Consider the following 19,036-nt stretch of genomic DNA (forward strand, 5'->3'; position numbering starts at 1 on the left):
GATTGGCTGATGAGCTCCACCTGGTGGAACAGGTGTGAGGGCCACAGCTCAGACTAAAACTAAACCAGGTCTGAAACAGGTCTAAACCAGGTCTGTTCCAGAACTAAACCAGGACTATCCCAGGATGAGTCTTCGTCTCCGGACCAGAGGGCGGCTCTTGGACCTTCACTGTTCTGTGGCTCTGACCGAGTGGGACCTGGACCAAGAGCTGCGTCTGCAGAGGACCACGGACCAGGGTCCGACTCACGAGGATCCTTATTATTATCATTATTATTTTTATTATGATTATTATGATGATGATTGGAGCTGTGAGCTGGTGGTTGGAGGGCGAGAGCTGAACCCTGAGCCTCGTGTGTTTCAGATGATCGAGCGCCAGAGTCTCTCCAGAGACCAACGCCGCCGCCGCCACGAACCACACACCGCCAAGACGACTTCACCCGCTACGACAAGACCTCAGGTAGGATCATAACCGGTCTAGAGAGGGTCTGTTTCCATGAGACCTCAGGTAGGATCATAACCGGTCTACAGGGGGTCTGTTTCCATGAGGCCTCAGGTAGGATCTCAGGTCTAGAGGAGGATCTGAACCGGTTTTGATGGTTGTTTTTCCAGACTCGTTTGTGAAACCGAACCTGTGGCTCATGGTGAACCCGAACATCGTGTGTCCGCTTCACTACCTGCCCCAAGCCCCTCCCCCTCCACCACAGACCACGCCCCCTCCGCCACAGACCCCGCCCCCACTCTCTCACAATGCACCGCTACAGGAGGAAACCGTCCGCAGCTCGTCGACCAATCAGCACACGGTAAGAGCAGCGACGTTCAGGTTCTAGTCGTTTCTTCTCAGATGTTTCTCCTCAGATGTTTCTCCAGGTTCTGGTCGTTTCTTCTCTCTGACTTTCTGAAGTTTATCTGGTTTGAAGAATCTTTTCATCTCTTATTATTTTGAAGACTCTGTTTTGTCGCTCTGCTCCTGTTTTCAGGAGACACGTCCACGTGATCATGAGGAACGTCAACGTTCCATAAAGAACATGTAGAATCTGTAAAAAAGAGAAGCTCAAAAGAACAAATGTGGAACAGGACGAGGAGAACGTCACACTCCTGCTCCAGCTTTTCTCTACATTTTGGATTTGATGTTTTAAGTTTTTTTGTTGTTTTGAAATCACCTTTGGGGTTTTTTCAGATGATCTAAAACCTTCTCAGGTCGTGTGTTTTGTTTCCATGGTAACAGGTTGAGCTTTCCACCATAGACATACATACAGAGCATAGTTCTGCTCTAAACCAGGTCTAGATCTGGACTAAACCAGGCTCAGACCAGGACCAAGAACCACAAGTGCAAGTCCCCCGCCCGAGTCCCCCGCCCGAGTCCCCCGCCGAGTCCCCCGCCCGAGTCCCCGCCCGAGTCCCCCCCCCGAGTCCCCCCCGAGTCCCCCCCCGAGTCCCCCCCTCGAGTCCCCCCTCGAGTCCCCCCCTCGAGTCCCCCCCGAGTCCCCGCCCGAGTCCCGCCCGAGTCCCCCCTCGAGTCCCCCCCCGAGTCCCCCCCCGAGTCCCCGCCCGAGTCCCCGCCCGAGTTCCCCCCCGAGTCCCCCCCTCGAGTCCCCCCTCGAGTCCTGGTCTTGTTTGTGCAGATCCGCTCGGTGGCGCCGTCTGTTGGACCAGGGAAGAGTCGCCGCAAACCTCGAACCAACAACAAACAGGTCAGTGTGAGGAGGAGGGGGAGTACAGGTAGTACAGGTAGTACAGGTAGTACAGGTAGTACTGATAGTACTGGTAGTACTGGTAGTACTGATAGTACAGGTAGTACTGATAGTACTGGTAGTACTGGTAGTACTGGTAGTACAGGTAATACTGATAGTACAGGTAGTACTGATAGTACTGGTAGTACTGGTAGTACAGGTAATACTGATAGTACAGGTAGTACTGATAGTACTGGTAGTACTGGTAGTACTGGTAGTACTGGTAGTACTGGTAGTACAGGTAATACTGATAGTACAGGTAGTACTGATAGTACTGGTAGTACTGGTAGTACTGGTAGTACAGGTAATACTGATAGTACTGGTAGTACTGGTAGTACTGGTAGTACTGGTAGTACTGGTAGTACTTGTGTATAATGTGAGTTCTCAGTCCGACAGGTGCGCTCCTGTCTGTGGCCCCTGGCCCCGCCCCCCAGTAAATTACTGCGTCTTGATTGGTCTGGCTCTGAAATACAACGGCAGCCTCAGAGTCCAACAGATCTACAACTTCACCAGGTCTGAACCAGGTCTGAACCAGGTCTGGACCGGGTCTGAACCTGGTCTGAACCGGGTCTGGACCGGGTCTGGACTGGGTCTAAACCGGGTCTTGTTCTGTGTTCTTGCAGGGAGTTGTTTCCGTTCTTTCAGACGGCTCCAGACGGCTGGAAAAACACGATCCGTCACAATCTTTGCTTCAACCACAGCTTCAAGAAAACCTTCACCCAGAGCAGGGCCGACAGGAGCGACAGGAGCGACAGGGAGCAGCAGGGCCGACAGGTGAGAGGGGGACAGGTGAATACTTCACTGATCCCACAGAGGTTCAGACCCTCCACACCCGCCGACACCCTCCACCCCCCCACCTCCGACACCCGCCGACATCCAGACTCTGTGCCGGTCCGGTCCGGGTGGGTCCAGACTCTGTCGGGTTTTTCAGGAGAGTCGTTTGTTCCAGGAGTCGAAGAGGAAAAACTTGGGGCGAATCGCCACATTTCAGCTCCAACGACTTTGTCTGTGACGACGTCTCTGTGTGTCTGTGTGTCTGTGTGTCTCTGTGTCTGTGTGTGTGTCTGTGTGTGTCTCTGTCTGTGTGTCTCTGTCTGTGTGTCTCTGTGTGTCTGTCTGTGTGTCTGTCTGTGTGTCTGTGTGTCTGTGTGTCTGTGTGTCTGTCTGTGTGTCTCTGTCTGTGTGTCTCTGTGTCTGTGTCTGTGTGTCTCTGTGTGTCTGTGTGTCTGTGTGTCTCTGTGTGTCTGTGTGTCTGTGTGTGTGTGTCTCTGTGTGTCTGTGTGTGTCTCTGTGTGTCTGTGTGTGTGTGTCTCTGTGTGTCTGTGTCTGTGTGTCTCTGTCTGTGTGTGTCTCTGTGTGTCTGGATCAAATCTCTTGGATGGAACTCGGCGAGTTCGGGTTCTGCCCGAGGACCAGAGCTGTGAGGGGAGGATGGATATTTGACTTGTCTCCTTGTCTCCTTGTCTCCTTGTCTCCTTGTCTCCTTGTCTCCTTGTCCCTTGTCCCCGTTCGTCCCCCATGTCCTCATGTCCTCGTGTCTCAGGTGGGTGAGGGGAGGAGGAAGTCATGCTGTTGGCTCCTGACGTCAGACGGACACCGACGCCTCCGAGACGAGCTGCTAACGCTAACGCCCGACACGCTAAAGCAGCTGACGCACGCTAACACGCTAACACGCAGGTGACGACGCTAACACGCTAACCCAGGTGACGCCAACACGCTAACCCGGGTGACGCTAACACGCTAACCCAGGTGACGCCAACACGCTAACCCAGGTGACGCTAACACGCTAACCCGGGTGACGCCAACACGCTAACACGCTAACACGCTAAGGTCGCTAACCCGGGTGACGCCAACACGCTAACCGCTAACCCGGGTGACGCCAACACGCTAACCCGGGTGAGGCGAGAGGGTCTGGCTGCAGACACATGGGGACAGTGGAGGTCCACTCCAGACCGGAAACACGTCATATCTACGATAGACTTTTATTTTTTATTTTTTTATTCGTATTAGCCATATTAGCCGTGTCCAGTTCAAGGGCGGCAGCTTTCGAAGTCTGTGAAGGCTGCAGCCGTCGCCGTAGCTGAAATGTGACAGGTGTAGCCCACGGAGCCGCCCCGTCGCCTAGCAACCGAGACTGCTAATGCTAATGCTAACAACACGTACCATCAGATGACGCACGGGTAAACAAACTGTTGGAATTTTAGACCAAGTTACTCTAAAAATTCTCCTCCAAATCTTATGGCTAAAAACGATAACTTATGTTTAACTTTTGCAAAACAAAACGGCGATATTTCTGGGATGCATCTAAAATAGACTAAATTGCCTTAAAGTTTCAAAAACTGATGAGATTATTAATTATGAATAAAGTATTTTTAAATTGATAAAGGATTACATTTATACCGGGGATGTATTTAAGTCATTTTATAAAGAAAGACGTCTCTGCTTTGAGAAAAGATGGTTATAAATACTGTAAATACTTTATCATAATGTGAATAGTCAAAAATTAAACCCATTACACGCACACACACACACACAAACACGCACACACACAAACACACACACACACTCTCTGCATTAATAGGTGAGTACAAACAGCTGTATGTCAGTGTTCTCTCAAAGAGTTCTTCCATTTTGCTGAAGCAGAAAAAAAAAATTCCAAAATATGATCAGGTGGAACAGCACAGCTTAACTGCAGTACAACAGTACATTCTTATAGTACATGTAATTAGTTACTTTCAAAAGAGACAGAAAGTAAATGGCACATTTCATCATGAATCAAACATCAATACAGACTGAAAAACATTCAGAAAAACTTATTATGAGCAACTTCTCTGACTCTAGTTTTGTCTCTTACACTTGTTAAGATCATATCAGGACACATTTATCATGGGACACTTCCTCAGTGATGAAGATGTTTAGGTGCTCCTCAGCCAAGACGAACAGAAACCATCATTTTACTGTTTCACTTCTGGAGGAAATTAGACGTTAAACCTAAACTTTATGGACACATCACTATTAGGACACATTAGGAACAGCAGCAAACAGAATGTGCAGGAGGAAGACCTGGTGCAACCAGAGGCTCCACAGGTCTGCAGTCTGGACCTCCTCCTCCTCTGTGAGTCTGGACCTCCTCCTCTGTGAGTCTGGACCTCCTCCTCCTCCTCTGTGAGTCTGGCTCCTCTCCTCCTCTGAGTCTGGACCTCCTCCTCCTCCTCTGTGAGTCTGGACCTCCTCCTCCTCTGTGAGTCTGGACCTCCTCCTCCTCCTCTGTGAGTCTGGACCTCCTCCTCCTCCTCTGTGAGTCTGGACCTCCTCCTCCTCCTCCTCTGTGAGTCTGGACCTCCTCCTCCTCTGTGAGTCTGGACCTCCTCCTCCTCCTCTGTGAGTCTGGACCTCCTCCTCCTCTGTGAGTCTGGACCTCCTCCTCCTCCTCTGTGAGTCTGGACCTCCTCCTCCTCCTCCTCTGTGAGTCTGCTCCTCCTCCTCTGTGAGTCTGGACCTCCTCCTCCTCCTCTGTGAGTCTGGACCTCCTCCTCCTCCTCTGTGAGTCTGGACCCTCCTCCTCCTCCTCTGTGAGTCTGGACCTCCTCCTCCTCCTCTGTGAGTCTGGACCTCCTCCTCCTCCTCTGTGAGTCTGGACCTCCTCCTCCTCTGTGAGTCTGGACTCTCTCCTCCTCTGTGAGTCCTGGACCTCCTCCTCTGTGAGTCTGGACCTCCTCCTCTGTGATCCTCCTCCTCTGTGAGTCCTGGACCTCCTCCTCCTCTCTCCTCTGTGAGTCTGCTCCTCCTCCTCCTCTCTGGAGTCTGGACCTCCTCCTCCTCCTCTGTGAGTCTGGACCTCCTCCTCCTCCTCTGTGAGTCTGGACCTCCTCCTCCTCCTCTGTGAGTCTGGACCTGCTCCTCTCCTCTGTGAGTCTGGACCTCCTCCTCCTCTGTGACCTCCTCCTCTGAGTCTGGACCTCCTCCTCTGTGAGTCTGGACCTCCTCCTCTGTGAGTCTGGACTCCTCCTCCTCTGTGAGTCTGGACCTCCTCCTCCTCCTCCTCCTCTGTGAGTCTGGACCTCCTCCTCCTCTCTGAGTCTGGACCTCCTCTCTGTGAGTCTGGACCTCCTCCTCTGTGAGTCTGGACCTCCTCCTCCTCTCTGTGAGTCTGGACCTCCTCCTCTGTGAGTCTGGACCTCCTCCTCTGTGAGTCTGGACCTCCTCCTCCTCTGTGAGTCTGGACCTCCTCCTCTGTGAGTCTCCTCCTCCTCCTCTGTGAGTCTGGACCTCCTCCTCCTCCTCCTCTGTGAGTCTGACCTCCTCCTCCTCCTCTCTGTGAGTCTGGACCTCCTCCTCCTCCTCCTCCTCCTCTGTGAGTCTGGACCTCCTCCTCCTCCTCCTCCTCTGTGAGTCTGGACCTCCTCCTCCTCCTCTGTGAGTCTGGACCTCCTCCTCCTCCTCCTCCTCCTCTGTGAGTCTGGACCTCCTCCTCCTCCTCCTCCTCTGTGAGTCTGGACCTCCTCCTCCTCCTCTGTGAGTCTGGACCTGGACAGTGGAGACATGACCCAGTGGACTAGGATCATTCAGTCTGATGTGTCTCTCGTCTTCTGGAGGAGGAAGAGCAGAATGGGCCTTAAGTCTGACTGGTTGAAATTTCTGTCCTGCAGAGTGAAAACCTGTAATGACAAACACATTAAGAAAACTATGACATAAATCCAAACAGTTAAATCCCACACATTTGAGAAATGTGTATTTTCAGAAAATTAAATAATGATTTCAACATGAGCCTGATTCATTTGCAGCTCTTATTATTATTGGAGTTTTCAGTGTAACATGTCCCAGACCTAAACAGAGGCAGAGTCTGGGTCAACACCTCCTGCTCAGTGTTGACTTTTCTTTGTCATCTGCATTTGACCCATTTCATGAATCATGAACATCTCATCAGCCAACATTTCTGTGGCCCCAGCAGTGAGTTGTGTTCTCATACAGGAGGCTGCAGATGAGAAAAGAACATGAATCTCAAACAGTTGACTCACTGTTCTGATATTAGATGTGAAAGGCCAAACAGACACAAGTGTCTAGTATCTACAACAGTGTCTGCAAAATCTGTTCAATGAGCCTCATGTCCACCTTATATCTGACGTGTCCAGGCAGGAGTCTTTACTTTTCACTTTACAAACATGCACCGATTATTAAAAGCAGATCATGTATTCCCAGAATGAAATGCACACGTTGGAGGTTTATGTTACGTGAATATAAGTAAATATAAGCTTTGACATGTTTAATGTTTTATACATTAAACATAAAAAAACTGTGTCTTTTATGTTTAATGCATGAAATAATGTGTGTTTTTATCTTACCGCACTTACACTTATACTGGCCAAGTGTTTACAAGTTTAACCCAGTCACTGTGTGTGAAAACGCGGTGTTTTCTCCTCGTAGCTTCATTAAATCATCTGTGAGCTTCTTTACCCCGAACAGTAAAAACATGATGAGTGTTTGATGGAAATGTGTCCAAATATGAAAGTTTGAGCTGACTTTTCATCGCGTTAGCTGCAGATTACTAATCAAACTTTTAGCTCAAATCTCCAAGGTTCACGCAGTTAAAAATAAACTTATTTGACAGTTTTGTGGGAGTTATGGTCGTATTTTACATTTACAGTTGTGTTAGTAATGATTTCCTAAAGTTAAAAGCGTGTTACTCACATGTTTTCTCCGTCTTCCACATGGTCGTTTTGCTCTGTGTTTATATGTGCGAACAAATTCCATAACGTAAAAACAATCTTTAACATTTAATTGCGGTCAAAATAAATCGTTTCGTCGCTCCATAGGTCAACATAAAAGTAGAGATGACGTCTTCGGTGGAGGTCACGTGTTTCCGGTCTGGAGTGGAGCTCCACTTTCCCCATGTGTCTGCAGCCAGACCCTCTTGGGTGAGGTGTGACCCGAGGTGTGACCCGAGGTGTGACCCGAGGTGTGACCCGAGGTGTGACCCGAGGTGTGACCCGAGGTGTGTGTGTGTGTTTCAGAGCTGATCCGGGAGCTGCTGACTGTGTGACCTCCTCTGACCTCGTCACTTCATAATAAAGCTTGTGCAGCAGCAGCAGGAGCCGTGTCTTTTGTCTCCACTGTGTTTTTAAACTTCACAAACAAACACAACTCGAGCTCTGTGTGTGTGTGCGTGTGTGTGTGTGTTTTTATGCATTTAAATGTTCGTGAACATGAGTCACATCCTGATGAAGCCTCGTTAACCTCGGGGGGGTCATGTTTATATGAGGGGGCGGGGCCTGGAGCAGGTGACAGGTTGGCTTATATGAGGGGGCGGGGCCTGGAGCAGGTGACAGGTTGTAAGTTCTCAGGTGAGTTCTTTAGTTCTTTGCCTCGGCTCCAGTGGATCCACATGTTCCGTGTGTTTTGCTCTAGAATCACCAGCGTCTCTGTTTTTCACACGGTTTATGGAGCGAACACAAATGTGCTGAAGTTTCACAGAACACGTCTGGAATCAGTTTTACGTCATGTCCACAGGGTTTGGGCGGAGACCGAACCCGTGTTCTTCAGTTTGAGTTGATGTCGTCGGGCAGAAGGTTCAGAGTCTCAAACTAAACAAGATTCAAACTTTCTTTTGTGCCGTTAATCTGATAAACTCAGAGCAGGAACAAAATGAAAAGGTTTAAGGAAAGTGCAGTTATGAAAAGAACAGAAGAAAACAGAGTTCGTCTGAAGAACGATTAAAGGATCTGGTGGTGCATCAGACGTGGGCTCAGATTTATATTGTTTTTTTGTGTTTGTCTTGTCCAATAAAAGATGATTTTATTTTAAATGAGCCACAGGAACTTCAGTCAAACTTTTATTAAACAGAAATCAGAAAAAACATTTTCACAAAAGGCCATTATAAAAAATTAACATTTATCTCCAAGTTCTCCAACTCCAACTCCTCACAGACCCTGAACCCTGTGACCCTCATGACCCTCACAGAACCTAAACCCTGTGACCCTCAGGAACCTCACAGACCCTGAACCCTGTGACCCTCATGACCCTCACAGAACCTAAACCCTGTGACCCTCAGGAACCTCACAGAACCTGAACCCTGTGACCCTCATGACCCTCACAGAACCTAAACCCTGTGACCCTCAGGAACCTCACAGAACCTAAACCCTGTGACCCTCAGGAACCTCACAGACCCTGAACCCTGTGACCCTCATGACCCTCACAGACCCTGAACCCTGTGACCCTCAGGAACCTCACAGACCCTGAACCCTGTGACCCTCATGACCCTCACAGAACCTAAACCCTGTGACCCTCAGGAACCTCACAGACCCTGAACCCCCAGACCCTCCTGACCCCCTAGACCCTCATGAATCTCCCAGACCCTCCTGACCCCCTAGACCCTCATGAATCTCCCAGACCCTCTTGACCCCAGTGACCCTCCTGACCCCAGTGACCCTCCTGACCCTCACAGAGCAGAACATGTTTGGTGTTTTTCCATAAAAATAAACCGCTCCAGTTTCCATCACCTCAAACATCTCACAAACATCTCACTTTTCAAATAAGGAACCAGCTCCTCCTCCAATCGTTTGAGTTCAACCTAAAGTCTGATGTTCTCTGAAGATGGAGGAGATGTGACCATCAAACAAAAACCTGCAGGAACCCAGTGTCAGCTTCAGAGTCACAAAGAGAAGCAGAAGTTTGGATCATGGTTTAGCCAAACCCAAACCTTCACAGTTCATCCCTCAGACCTCGGACCCTCAGATCCTCGGACCTTCAGACATTCAGACCTTCAGATTCTTGGACCCTCGGACCCTCAGACCTTCGGACTTGGTTTCTCTCGTTCACTTGCTTCAGAACTTTCAATATCAAACATCGACCCTCACACCTGCAGCTCTTCAACAAAAGATCTCAGCGCGTTTAGAACCTTCACAAAAACACTTCAAGATCTTCTGAGCCTCGCCCGAGTCTCGTCCTGTTTCCAGTCCCAGATCTTCACCTGTAGTCCAGTCTAAACCTGGTCTAGAATCTGATCTTGAACCTGGTCTTGGTCTCAGTCCTAGTCTCAGTCCTGGTCCTGGTCTACAGGTTGAAGCCCTTGGTTCTCCTGTTGAAGTCCTTGTTCTGGTCCTGGTCTCAGTCTCAGTCCAGGTTTCAGTCTCGGTCCTGGTCTCAGTCCTGGTCTCAGTCCTGGTCCTGGTCTACAGGCTGAAGCCCTTGGGCCTCCTGTTGAAGTCCTTGTTCTGGTCTTCTGGGTTCTTGCGCCGGATCAGCGCCTGTCCGAACGCCGTGGACAGTTTGGTGACGGGTTTTTCCGCCGCCTCCTTCAGTTTCCGAGCATCGAATCTCGGGCTGTAGAGCAGCAGCGGCAGACGGCTCGCGAACCACGGCTCCGACTCCGGCTCCTTTGGCTCCTTTGGCTCTTTTGGCTCCTTTGGCTCCTTTGGCTCCTTTGGCTCCTTTGGCTCTTTGTGGCTCTGGTCCTGGTTCTTCTGGTTCTTCTGGCTCTGGTTTATCTCCAGCTGCTTCATGATCCGTTCTTTGGTGGAGAACATGTGGAACAGAAGAGCGTCCCACATCTTCAGAGCTTTGGGTCCAGACTCGGCCTTGGCCTGGGTCAACTCAGCGGACTGCGGACTCAGCTCTGGTCCAGGACCAGGATTTGGATCAAACTCAGGACCTGGACTGGACTCTGCTCTAGACTCTGGTCTGGTCTCTGGTCCGGACTCTGGGAACTGAACTTCTTCTTGCTCCACGACCATGTGCTTCTTCAGTCGACTCCAGCCGCTGACTTTGGAGCTCAGACCCTTGGACTTGGACTTCAGGGAGGTCTTTCTCTCTGGACCTGGTCCGATCTTTGGGTCTTTGTCTGGACTTGAGGTGGTTTTGTCTTTGGACGAGTCCGGCTCAGTGTTTTTAGACTCCTGTTTTTTAAATAAACCCAAAAAGGACTTTTTATTTTTCTCTGAACCAGATTTGGATTTCAGGTCTTTGGGTGGATCTGGTCCAGACTCTGGGCCTTTGGGTGGTTCTGGTTCAGATTCTGGGACTTTGGGTGGTTCTGGTTCAGATTCTGGGACTTTGGGTGGTTCTGGTTCAGATTCTGGGACTTTGGGTGGTTCTGGTTCAGATTCTGGGACTTTAGGTGGTTCTGGTCCAGACTCTGGGACTTTGGGTGGATCTGGTCCAGACTCTGGGCCTTTGGGTGGTTCTGGTTCAGATTCTGGGACTTTGGGTGGATCTGGTCCGGGTTCTGGGACTTTGGGTGGTTCTGGTTGAGATTCTGGGACTTTGGGTGGATCTGGTCCAGGTTCTGGGACTTTGGATGGATCTCTGGGCTCTGGTCTGGACTCTGGGTCTTTGGGTGGACCTGGTCTGGACTCTGGTCTGCACTCTAGTCTGGACTCTGGGTGCTGTTGATCCATTGGTATCGTGGACTTTGGCCTTCTTCTCCTTTGGACCCGGTCTTGGACTTGGTCTTGGACTGAGGAGACCTGGTCTGGTTCTGTGTTTTTGGAGGCTTTGGTCCTGATTTTAGACTCCAGACTTTCACACTCGGCTTTTGCTTTCTCCAGTAAATGCTTCAGCTTCTCTGTTTTCTTCCGTCGGCCTTTTGGACTCATTTGAACTAAAACCAGGTCTGGGTCTTGGTCTGGTACCGGGTCTGGATTGGTTTTGGTTGGGTTTTCTGGAGAGTCTCTCTGTTCATCATTTTCTGTTGAACTTTCAGCTGAAGATACAGGTGATGTCACTGACCTCTTGGAGATCTGGGAAGTCCCGGTCAAGATCTGGGTCTGGACTTTGGTCTGGACTTGGGTCTGAGTTTGTGAGGAATCTTCTGAGTCCATAAAGTTCTGTTCCTCTGTTGATTTTAGGTCCGGGTCTGAATCCTGAAGAGTCCCATGTGATCCTAGTCCAGTTCGGGTCTGGATCTCTCTCTGGACCTCGGTCTGGATCTCGGTCTGGATCTCCCTCTGGGCTTCGATCTGGATCTGTCTCTGGACCTCGGTTTGGATCTCGGTCTGAGTCTCGGTTTGGATTTTGGTTTGGATCTCGGGCTGGGTCTGGGCCTGGGTCTCGGTTTGGATCTCGGGCTGGGTCTGGGTCTCGGTTTGGACCTCGGGCTGGGTCTGGGTTTGGATCTTGGGCTGGGTCTGGGTCTGGGTTTGGATCTCGGGCTGGGTCTGGGTCTGGGTTTGGATCTTGGGCTGGGTCTGGGTCTGGGTCTGGTTTAGTTCTGTCGTTCTCAACTCTGTTTGATGATTCAGTTTTGTGTCCGTTGATTTTAAAACTGTTACAGAGTCCAGACTTAAGTCCTGGGTCTCCTCTGGTCCCAGTCCTGGTCCGGTCTGTCTCCAGTCCAGGTTTAGGTCCAGCAGAGTCCCGACTGGTTCTGGTTCGGTCCAAGTCCCAATCTGAGTCTGGGTTTCGGCCCCAGAGTCCGTGTTCTGAATCCCGAAGTCTTTCCCGCTCCAAGAGTCCAGGTTTACATCCACAAAGGTCTCCTCTGGTCCTAGTCCTGGTTCGATCTGGGTCCAATACTGGTTTAAGTCCAGGTCTAGACTCTCCTCTGGTCCTAGTCCTGGTTCGATCTGTGTCCAATCCTGGTTTAAGTCCAGGTCTAGACTTTTCTGTGGTTCTAGTCCTGATTTGGTTTGGGTCCAGTCCTGCTTTAAGTCCAGGTTTGGACTCTTCTGTGTTTCTAGTCCTGGTCCAGTCTGGGTCCAGTCCTTGTTTAAGTCTAGGTCTAGACTCTTCTGTGGTCTTAGTTCTGATTCGGTCTGGGTCCAGTCCTTCAAGTCCAGGTCTAGATTCTTCTGTGGTTCTAGTCCTGGTCTGGTCTGGGTCCAGTCCTTCAAGTCCAGGTCTAGACTCTCCTCTGGTTCTAGTCCTTGTGAGACCAGGTTTAGTCCGTCTGGAGACCTCTGGGGGCTTTGAGAGTCCATTATGAAGTCTAGATCCTGTTTGGATCTGGTTTGGTTCAGGTCCAGGTCCAGGTCTAGTCCCTGCTCCTCCCGCGGCTCCTGCGCTCTGGGTTCGGGTTCCTGTTTCGGTGAGATTTGTTCTTTGTCCCTCTTGTCTTGCAATAAAAAGTCCTGAGACCAAGTCCTGGCCCAGTACCAGGTCTCGGTCGTGTCCTGAGTCCGGCTTTTCTTCTTTAGTCCCTTTTTGTCCAGGATCTTGTCCAGTTTGTCCATCGTTTCCTTCAGAGTCTCCTTCAGTCGGAGACGTGTTTTCAGAGTCGCCTCTTTCGAAGTCCTGGGTCTGGTCTTGGTCTGGTCCTGGTCGGTCTTCAGTGGGGTCTTCCTGGGACTTTGAGCTCGGTCTAGTCCAGTTTTTTCCAGAGATGACTCTGACTTTTCTTTGTCTGGTTCCTGAGGCAGAGAACCAGAATCAATCACTGAGCCAAGCCCGAGTCCGGTCCCAAGTCCAGTCCCGAGTCCGGTCCCAAGTCCGGTCCCAAGTCTGGTCTCTAGTCCGGTCCCAAGTCTGGTCTCTAGTCCGGTCTCTAGTTGAGTCTCTATTCCAGTCTCTATTCCGGTCTCTAGTTCAGACTCTAGATCCATTGGCCCTAATCCTGATCCAGATACAGGTGGTTCTGGTTCTGGTCCTGGTTCAGATTCTGGTCCAGTCCAAAGTCCTTCGTCACTTTCTTCTGATTTTATGTTTGTTAATTCCTCGTCTGGTTTGTCAAACTCTGCACTGTTCTCCTGGGTCTGCACTGGCTCGGGTCCTAAACCGGGTCCTAAACCGGGTCTAGATCCTGTTTCATGCAGTTCTACTTTCTGAGAGTCTGGGGGCGCTGGTTCAGTCTCTTCACTCTCCAAATCTTTCCTGATCAGACCTGCATCTGCTCCTGGTTCAGTCCCAAGTCCTGGTCCAGTCCCAAGTCCTGGTCCAGTCCCAAGTCCTGGTCCAGTCTCCAAACGGGGCTCAAACACAGGACTTTGCTGTGGTGTAAAGTTGGTGAGACTGGGGTCTTCTACAGGACTCTGAACTTCATCAGAATCCAGTTCATGCTTTAGGGTCTCAGATCCTGATTCTAGTCCTGGTCCTGGTCCTGGCTCAGGTCCTGGTCCTGGTTTAGACTCTGAAGGGCTGGGTTCTGGACTGAGACTTGGTTTAGATGGTCCTAAAATTTGTAATTCTGTGATTGGTTTAGTAAATCCTGGGCTGATGTCTGGTTTAATTTTGAGTCCAGATTCTAGTCCCGGTTTGGGGCCGGACTTTAGTTGTGGTTCTGAAAGTCCATTAAAGGGACTAAAATCTGCCTGAGTCCAGGTCCACACGAGGACCTCACTGGGCGCTGGATTTAAACCCTCTGAAACTGGGTCCAGTCTGGTTTCTGGTCTGGATTTAGGTCGGTCTAACCCTGAACCTTCACAAACCAAAGTCTGAGTCCAGTCCAGTCCCACAGAGTCCTGAGTCCCTGTTTGGTCCAGACCCGGTTTAGTCCTGGACTCTTTCTCTGGTTCTGACTTGTTCATAAAGTTTTTCTTTACGTTTGTGTAAAGTCCTGGTTCCGTTTGGGTTCTGTCTGAGTCCTTGTCTGGACCTGCGCTGGATTTAGTCTGGACTTGTTCTGCACCTGCCAAGACCCTGTCAGCACCTGCCAAGACCCTGTCAGCACCTGCCAAGACCCTGTCAGCACCTGTCGAGACCCTGTCAGTGGTTTTAGTCCGGTCTAAACCTGGTCTCTCACCTGTGGAGTCTTTTGGAAGGTCCAGTGATCTGATTCTGGGTTTTGCCTCAGTCTCAGACTTGTCTTCCTTCAGTCCTAGTCCTGAGTCTAGACCAGGTCCTGGTTTAGTTCCCGGTTTGGTCCGGTCTTCCTCTGGGTGTGGGTTAGACCGGATTCCCCCGAAGGCCTCGTACTGCGTCGGCGTGAGACCGTAATAAGACCTGGGTCGGCCCTGGGTCTGGGACGTCTTCATCTGGGACTCCAGGATCGAGGACAGGGACTTCCGGGCTTCTAAGACCTGGTCTGGACCCAGGCCTGGACTTGGACTGAGGCAGGAGAGACTCCGGACTGTAACTGGACTGAAGACTTTGGTCTGAGGACTTGGATCTAAACCGGTCTTCAAAGGACTCAAGGACAAAACACTGACAGACCTCAGAGCGTGAGGAGGATCCAGAACTTTGAAACTCGGATCTGGGGTCTTGATCAGACCAGGATTTAGACCAGCAGTAAGACCAGGACTTAGACCAGGACCAGGACTTAGACCAGAACTTAGACCAGAACTTAGAGCAGGACTGAGACTGGAGACACTCAAGGTCCTCAGAGCAGGGTTCAGATCCGACTTTAGACCCAGCCCGGGACTTGGACCAGACTCTGGGGGCAGTGTGAGGAATGTGGGCAGCTTTGGTTTAGACCCGTCAGACTCTGGACCGGGTTTGGTCCGAGTCTGGACCCCGTTCACTTTGCGGCTTCGAGTTGGAGATTTTGGAAACGTTTTTTGGATCTTCTCGGCAGATGTTTCTGCAGAACATGTCTGAGATGTTTGGTTCATTCTGAGACTGTGGTGAGTCTGAGCCGGTTCCTCTGGACTCGGAGCCTCCAGCAGGACGTGGACCTCGCTGGACTTCCTGGATGAGTCTGGGGACTTGAGGCTGATGGGCTCCGTGAGTCTGGTTGGAGTTTTGTAGACGACCTCCAGCTCGTTTTCACTTTCTGTGTTTTGTTTAAATAAAACCAGATTTTCATTGTTTTGTTTTGTCGTCTTGGAGACCGACTCCGACTTCACCGACTCCGACTTCACCGACTCTTTCACCGACTCTTTGGCTCCGGGCTGAAGACTGAACTCTGCGTTTGACCCAAAGTGAAACTCCTGAAGTTTGACGGGACTCGTGTAAACCACCTCGGCCTTCTGGAGACTTCTGCCTGAATCCAGGTGTGTCTGATTCTGAGGAGGCCTCTGTGGACTCAGTCCAGACTGAGACTCAAAAAATTCTGGTCCTGGTTTAGTCCCTTGAAAATGACTCAGCACTAAACCTGGTTCTGATCCAAAGTTACGGCTCATCTCTGGACTTTTGAGGACTTTGACTTGTGCTGTAGAACTGTCCTGTTTCTCTGGTTTGGACCTGGGACCAGACTCGGCGTTACTCCAGGTCAGTTTTGCTTCTGAAACAGAACGATGATGTGTTCCATTTAATCTAAATTTTGGACCTGGATTTTCTGGTCCAAATCCAGGATCTTGGACTGGGGTCTTTATTGGATCAGACCCAAGTTTCAGGTCCTGGTTCAGTCCGGTTTTGTCGCGGTGAAAGTCCTGTCTTCTGTTGGTTTTGTTGTTGATGGATGTCAGATCTTGGATTGAAACGGAGAACGTGGCTTTAGACGTGAAGGTCCTGGACTCTGCCTGGACCGGGTCGGGGTAATGTCCGTTTAGACCAGAGGAGGAGAGACTGGGGTCCGGACCGGGTCTAAACCTGGTCTGAGGAACATGGCCGATGGCAGAGCCACTGGGACCACTAACGGGCGGGACTTGGTTCAAGTCCAGGTCTCCAGGATTTGGGATCATATGAAGACCTGAGCTCAGTTCTGGTAAGACTCTTGACTTGGTTGGAGCGGGTCTGTGGACTTCAGGGACGGTTGTGCTTAAACCGGAGAGTCTGGTCACTTCTCGAGGTCTTTCTGAAATCGGATCTTTGTGGATCTGGATGGAGAATGTGGCGGTCCGGTCCAGACCTGGTTCTGTGGTCGTCTTTGGGTTTGGACCAGGTCTCGGCAGGACTACGGCCGGGTCTGGACTGGGTGAGGTCTGGGTGAGAGGCGAGTACGAGGGGACGGTGCACACGTTAGGATAAGGGGGGTGCACGGGCGGAAAGCTGAACTGGGTCTGGACTAAGCTCTGGTTCTGGTACTGGGCGTAGACCGGGCGCGGGAAAGTCTGGCTCAGTTCTTCGTCAAACATAAACCCAGAACATTCAAACAGAGGTGCCACCTTCTGCTCAGACCGGGTCCAGACCGGCTCAAAACCTGGTCCAGACCGGGCCCAGACCGGGTCAAGACCGGGACTGAAGTGTGTCTGAAATCCATGTGGCAAGTTGAAGCTGGACTCGGACCCGGGGTGAGTCTGGATCAGTCCGTACGGAGCCGGGTTCTGGACCACACTGGGCTGGACCTGTGGTGGGCTCCACGTGAAGTTACATCCAGAGTTTGGGTTCAGTTCAGGGCTGAAGTCCGGTTTCACTGAGCCGGGACCAGAGCCGGTCCAGGCCAGAACCAGACCTGGACCAGGGTTTGGTCGGAGGTCCTGGTTGGAGATGAGCCTTGGGTCTGGGTTCGATTTGTGTGGAACAAACAGGTTTTCTCTGGAGTTCTCCTCCTGGATCTGAACCGGTCTCAGGTCCGGCCTCAGGTCCGGTTTCGGAGGACTGGGACTTCTGGGGTCCAGGTCCAGCTCCAGGTCAGTTTGGACTTCATTGACGGGCGACAAACACGACCTGAAGAAGAAGAAGAAGAAGATGATCTGTGAAACCTCCAGAATCTCAAACTCTGAGCTTTAATCCATGTTCTAACGTTCTAACGTTCTAACGTTCTAATGTTCTAATGTTCTAATGTTCTAATTCTCCAATGTTCTCATGTTCTGATGTTCTAAATGTGCAGGTTTGTGTGTTAAACATGTGAATGAAACAAAACACAACTCCAGGAAACAACATACAGCTGGTTTAGACCTGGTTTAGTCCTGGTTTAGTCCTGGTTCAGTCCTGGTTTAGTCCTGGTTCAGTCCTGGTTTAGTTCTGGTTTAGTCCTGGTTTCAGTCCTGGTTTAGTCCTGGTTCAGTCCTGGTTTAGTCCTGGTTTAGTCCTGGTTTAGTCCTGGTTTAGTCCTGGTTTAGTCTAATGCTGACGTCATGACTCTTGTTTCTTTATAAAGTGGCTTTAGATCAATATTGAGATTTAAAATGCCCCAGAAGAGAAGGACCTACAGAGGTCGAGGGTCAGAGGTCAGGACTTCAGACCTGAGTTGAACCCCAAACCCAGAGGTGGGTGTGTGTGTGTGTGTGTGTGTGTGTGTGTGTGTGTGTGTGTGTGTGTGTGTGTGTGTGTGTGTGTGTGTGTGTGTGTGTGTGTGTGTGTGTGTGTGTGTGTGTGTGTGTGTGTGTGTGTGTGTGTGTGTGTGTGTGTGTGTGTGTGTGTGTGTGTGTGTGTGTGTGTGTGTGTGTGTGTGTGTGTGTGTGTGTGTGTGTGTGTGTGTGTGTGTGTGTGTGTGTGTGTGTGTGTGTGTGTGTGTGTGTGTGTGTGTGTGTGTGTGTGTGTGTGTGTGTGTGTGTGTGTGTGTGTGTGTGTGTGTGTGTGTGTGTGTGTGTGTGTGTGTGTGTGTGTGTGTGTGTGTGTGTGTGTGTGTGTGTGTGTGTGTGGTGTGTGTGGTGTGTGGGTGTGTGTGTGTGTGTATGTGTGTATGCTGCAGCTCGGTCCTGACTCGAACCAGGAAGTACGAGCACATGTGTCCTGGTCTCAGGTCTCTGCTCTGGCTCCTGTGGCTCAGAGACTTTAAAGTGTCTCTGTTTGTACAAGTGTCTCCACGACCGAGCACCAAAGTCCATCTGTGACATGTTAGTGTCATATGAACATCTCACACTCTGAGGAGCTCAGGGACGACCTCCTGCTGGTGCCAGAGTCACGACTAAACAAGAGGAGTCAGAGTTTCAGGTTCATGCAGCTAAAACCTGGAACAGTCTGAACATGTGAGACAGACTCTTCTGTGACGCTGTTTAAATCCAGACTCTAAAACATTTCTGTTTAACTGTGTGCAAATAACTGAAAGGTTTTCATTCCTCTTCTCTCCAATTTATGTCTCTCTTTTTTTATTTTAATCTTCATGATTATTTATGTTTTTGATTTGTTTTTATTATGATTTTAATGTATTTCTTATTCTGTAAAGCACTTTGAATTACTTTGTGTACGAATTGTGCTGTACAAATAAACTTGCCTTGCCTTGCCTACTTGTAGTACTGTAGTACTAGTAGTACTGTAGTAGTAGTAGTCTAGTAGTATTGTAGTACTAGTAGTGTGTGTATGTAGTCTAGTGTATTGTAGTATTGTAGTAGTAGTATTATAGTATTGTAGTATTGTAGTCTGTAGTGTATGTAGTGTAGTATTGTAGTATGTAGTAGTGTAGTATGTCAGTATTGTAGTATTGTAGTATTGTAGTACTAGTAGTATTGTAGTATTGTAGTATTGTAGTAGTAGTAGTGTAGTAGTAGTAGTAGTAGTCTAGTAGTATTGTAGTATTGTAGTACTGAGTTCATGTTTTTGTTTTGACTCAGCAATGAAAAAGTGAAGCTGCCGAACAGAAATGTCATTTAAAAACACGACGAAAATAAAAATCAATG

The 19,036-nt window shown here is 50.0% G+C and overlaps 1 protein-coding gene across 1 annotated transcript; it reads left to right on the top strand.

Annotated features, from left to right (window-relative positions):
• Window positions 1-19: 19 nt before the first annotated feature.
• Window positions 20-3,411, top strand: foxr1 (forkhead box R1). The gene is made up of 7 exons (XM_055154403.1): window positions 20-236; window positions 362-457; window positions 610-800; window positions 1,623-1,691; window positions 2,119-2,243; window positions 2,354-2,504; window positions 3,274-3,411. The coding sequence occupies exons 1-7, from the start codon at window positions 125-127 to the stop codon at window positions 3,409-3,411; spliced, it is 882 nt and encodes a 293-aa protein (XP_055010378.1). The 5' UTR covers window positions 20-124.
• The last annotated feature ends 15,625 nt before the right edge of the window (window positions 3,412-19,036 follow it).

Source organism: Boleophthalmus pectinirostris, unplaced genomic scaffold, assembly GCF_026225935.1.
Source record: "Boleophthalmus pectinirostris isolate CB_2022bp ecotype Guang Dong unplaced genomic scaffold, ASM2622593v1 HiC_scaffold_19, whole genome shotgun sequence".
In the NCBI taxonomy this organism is placed as follows: Eukaryota; Metazoa; Chordata; class Actinopteri; order Gobiiformes; family Gobiidae; genus Boleophthalmus; species Boleophthalmus pectinirostris.

What these genes read in the sequence shown, in the direction of transcription:
- foxr1 (XM_055154403.1), top strand. Translation starts at nt 125, where the DNA reads ATGAGTCTTCGTCTCCGGACCAGAGGGCGGCTCTTGGACCTTCACTGT. An exon ending in CAGATCTACAACTTCACCAG is followed by an intron (nt 2,244 to 2,353) that starts GTCTGAACCAGG and finishes GTGTTCTTGCAG; the next exon opens with GGAGTTGTTTCCGTTCTTTC. An exon ending in GGGAGCAGCAGGGCCGACAG is followed by an intron (nt 2,505 to 3,273) that starts GTGAGAGGGGGA and finishes CTCGTGTCTCAG; the next exon opens with GTGGGTGAGGGGAGGAGGAA.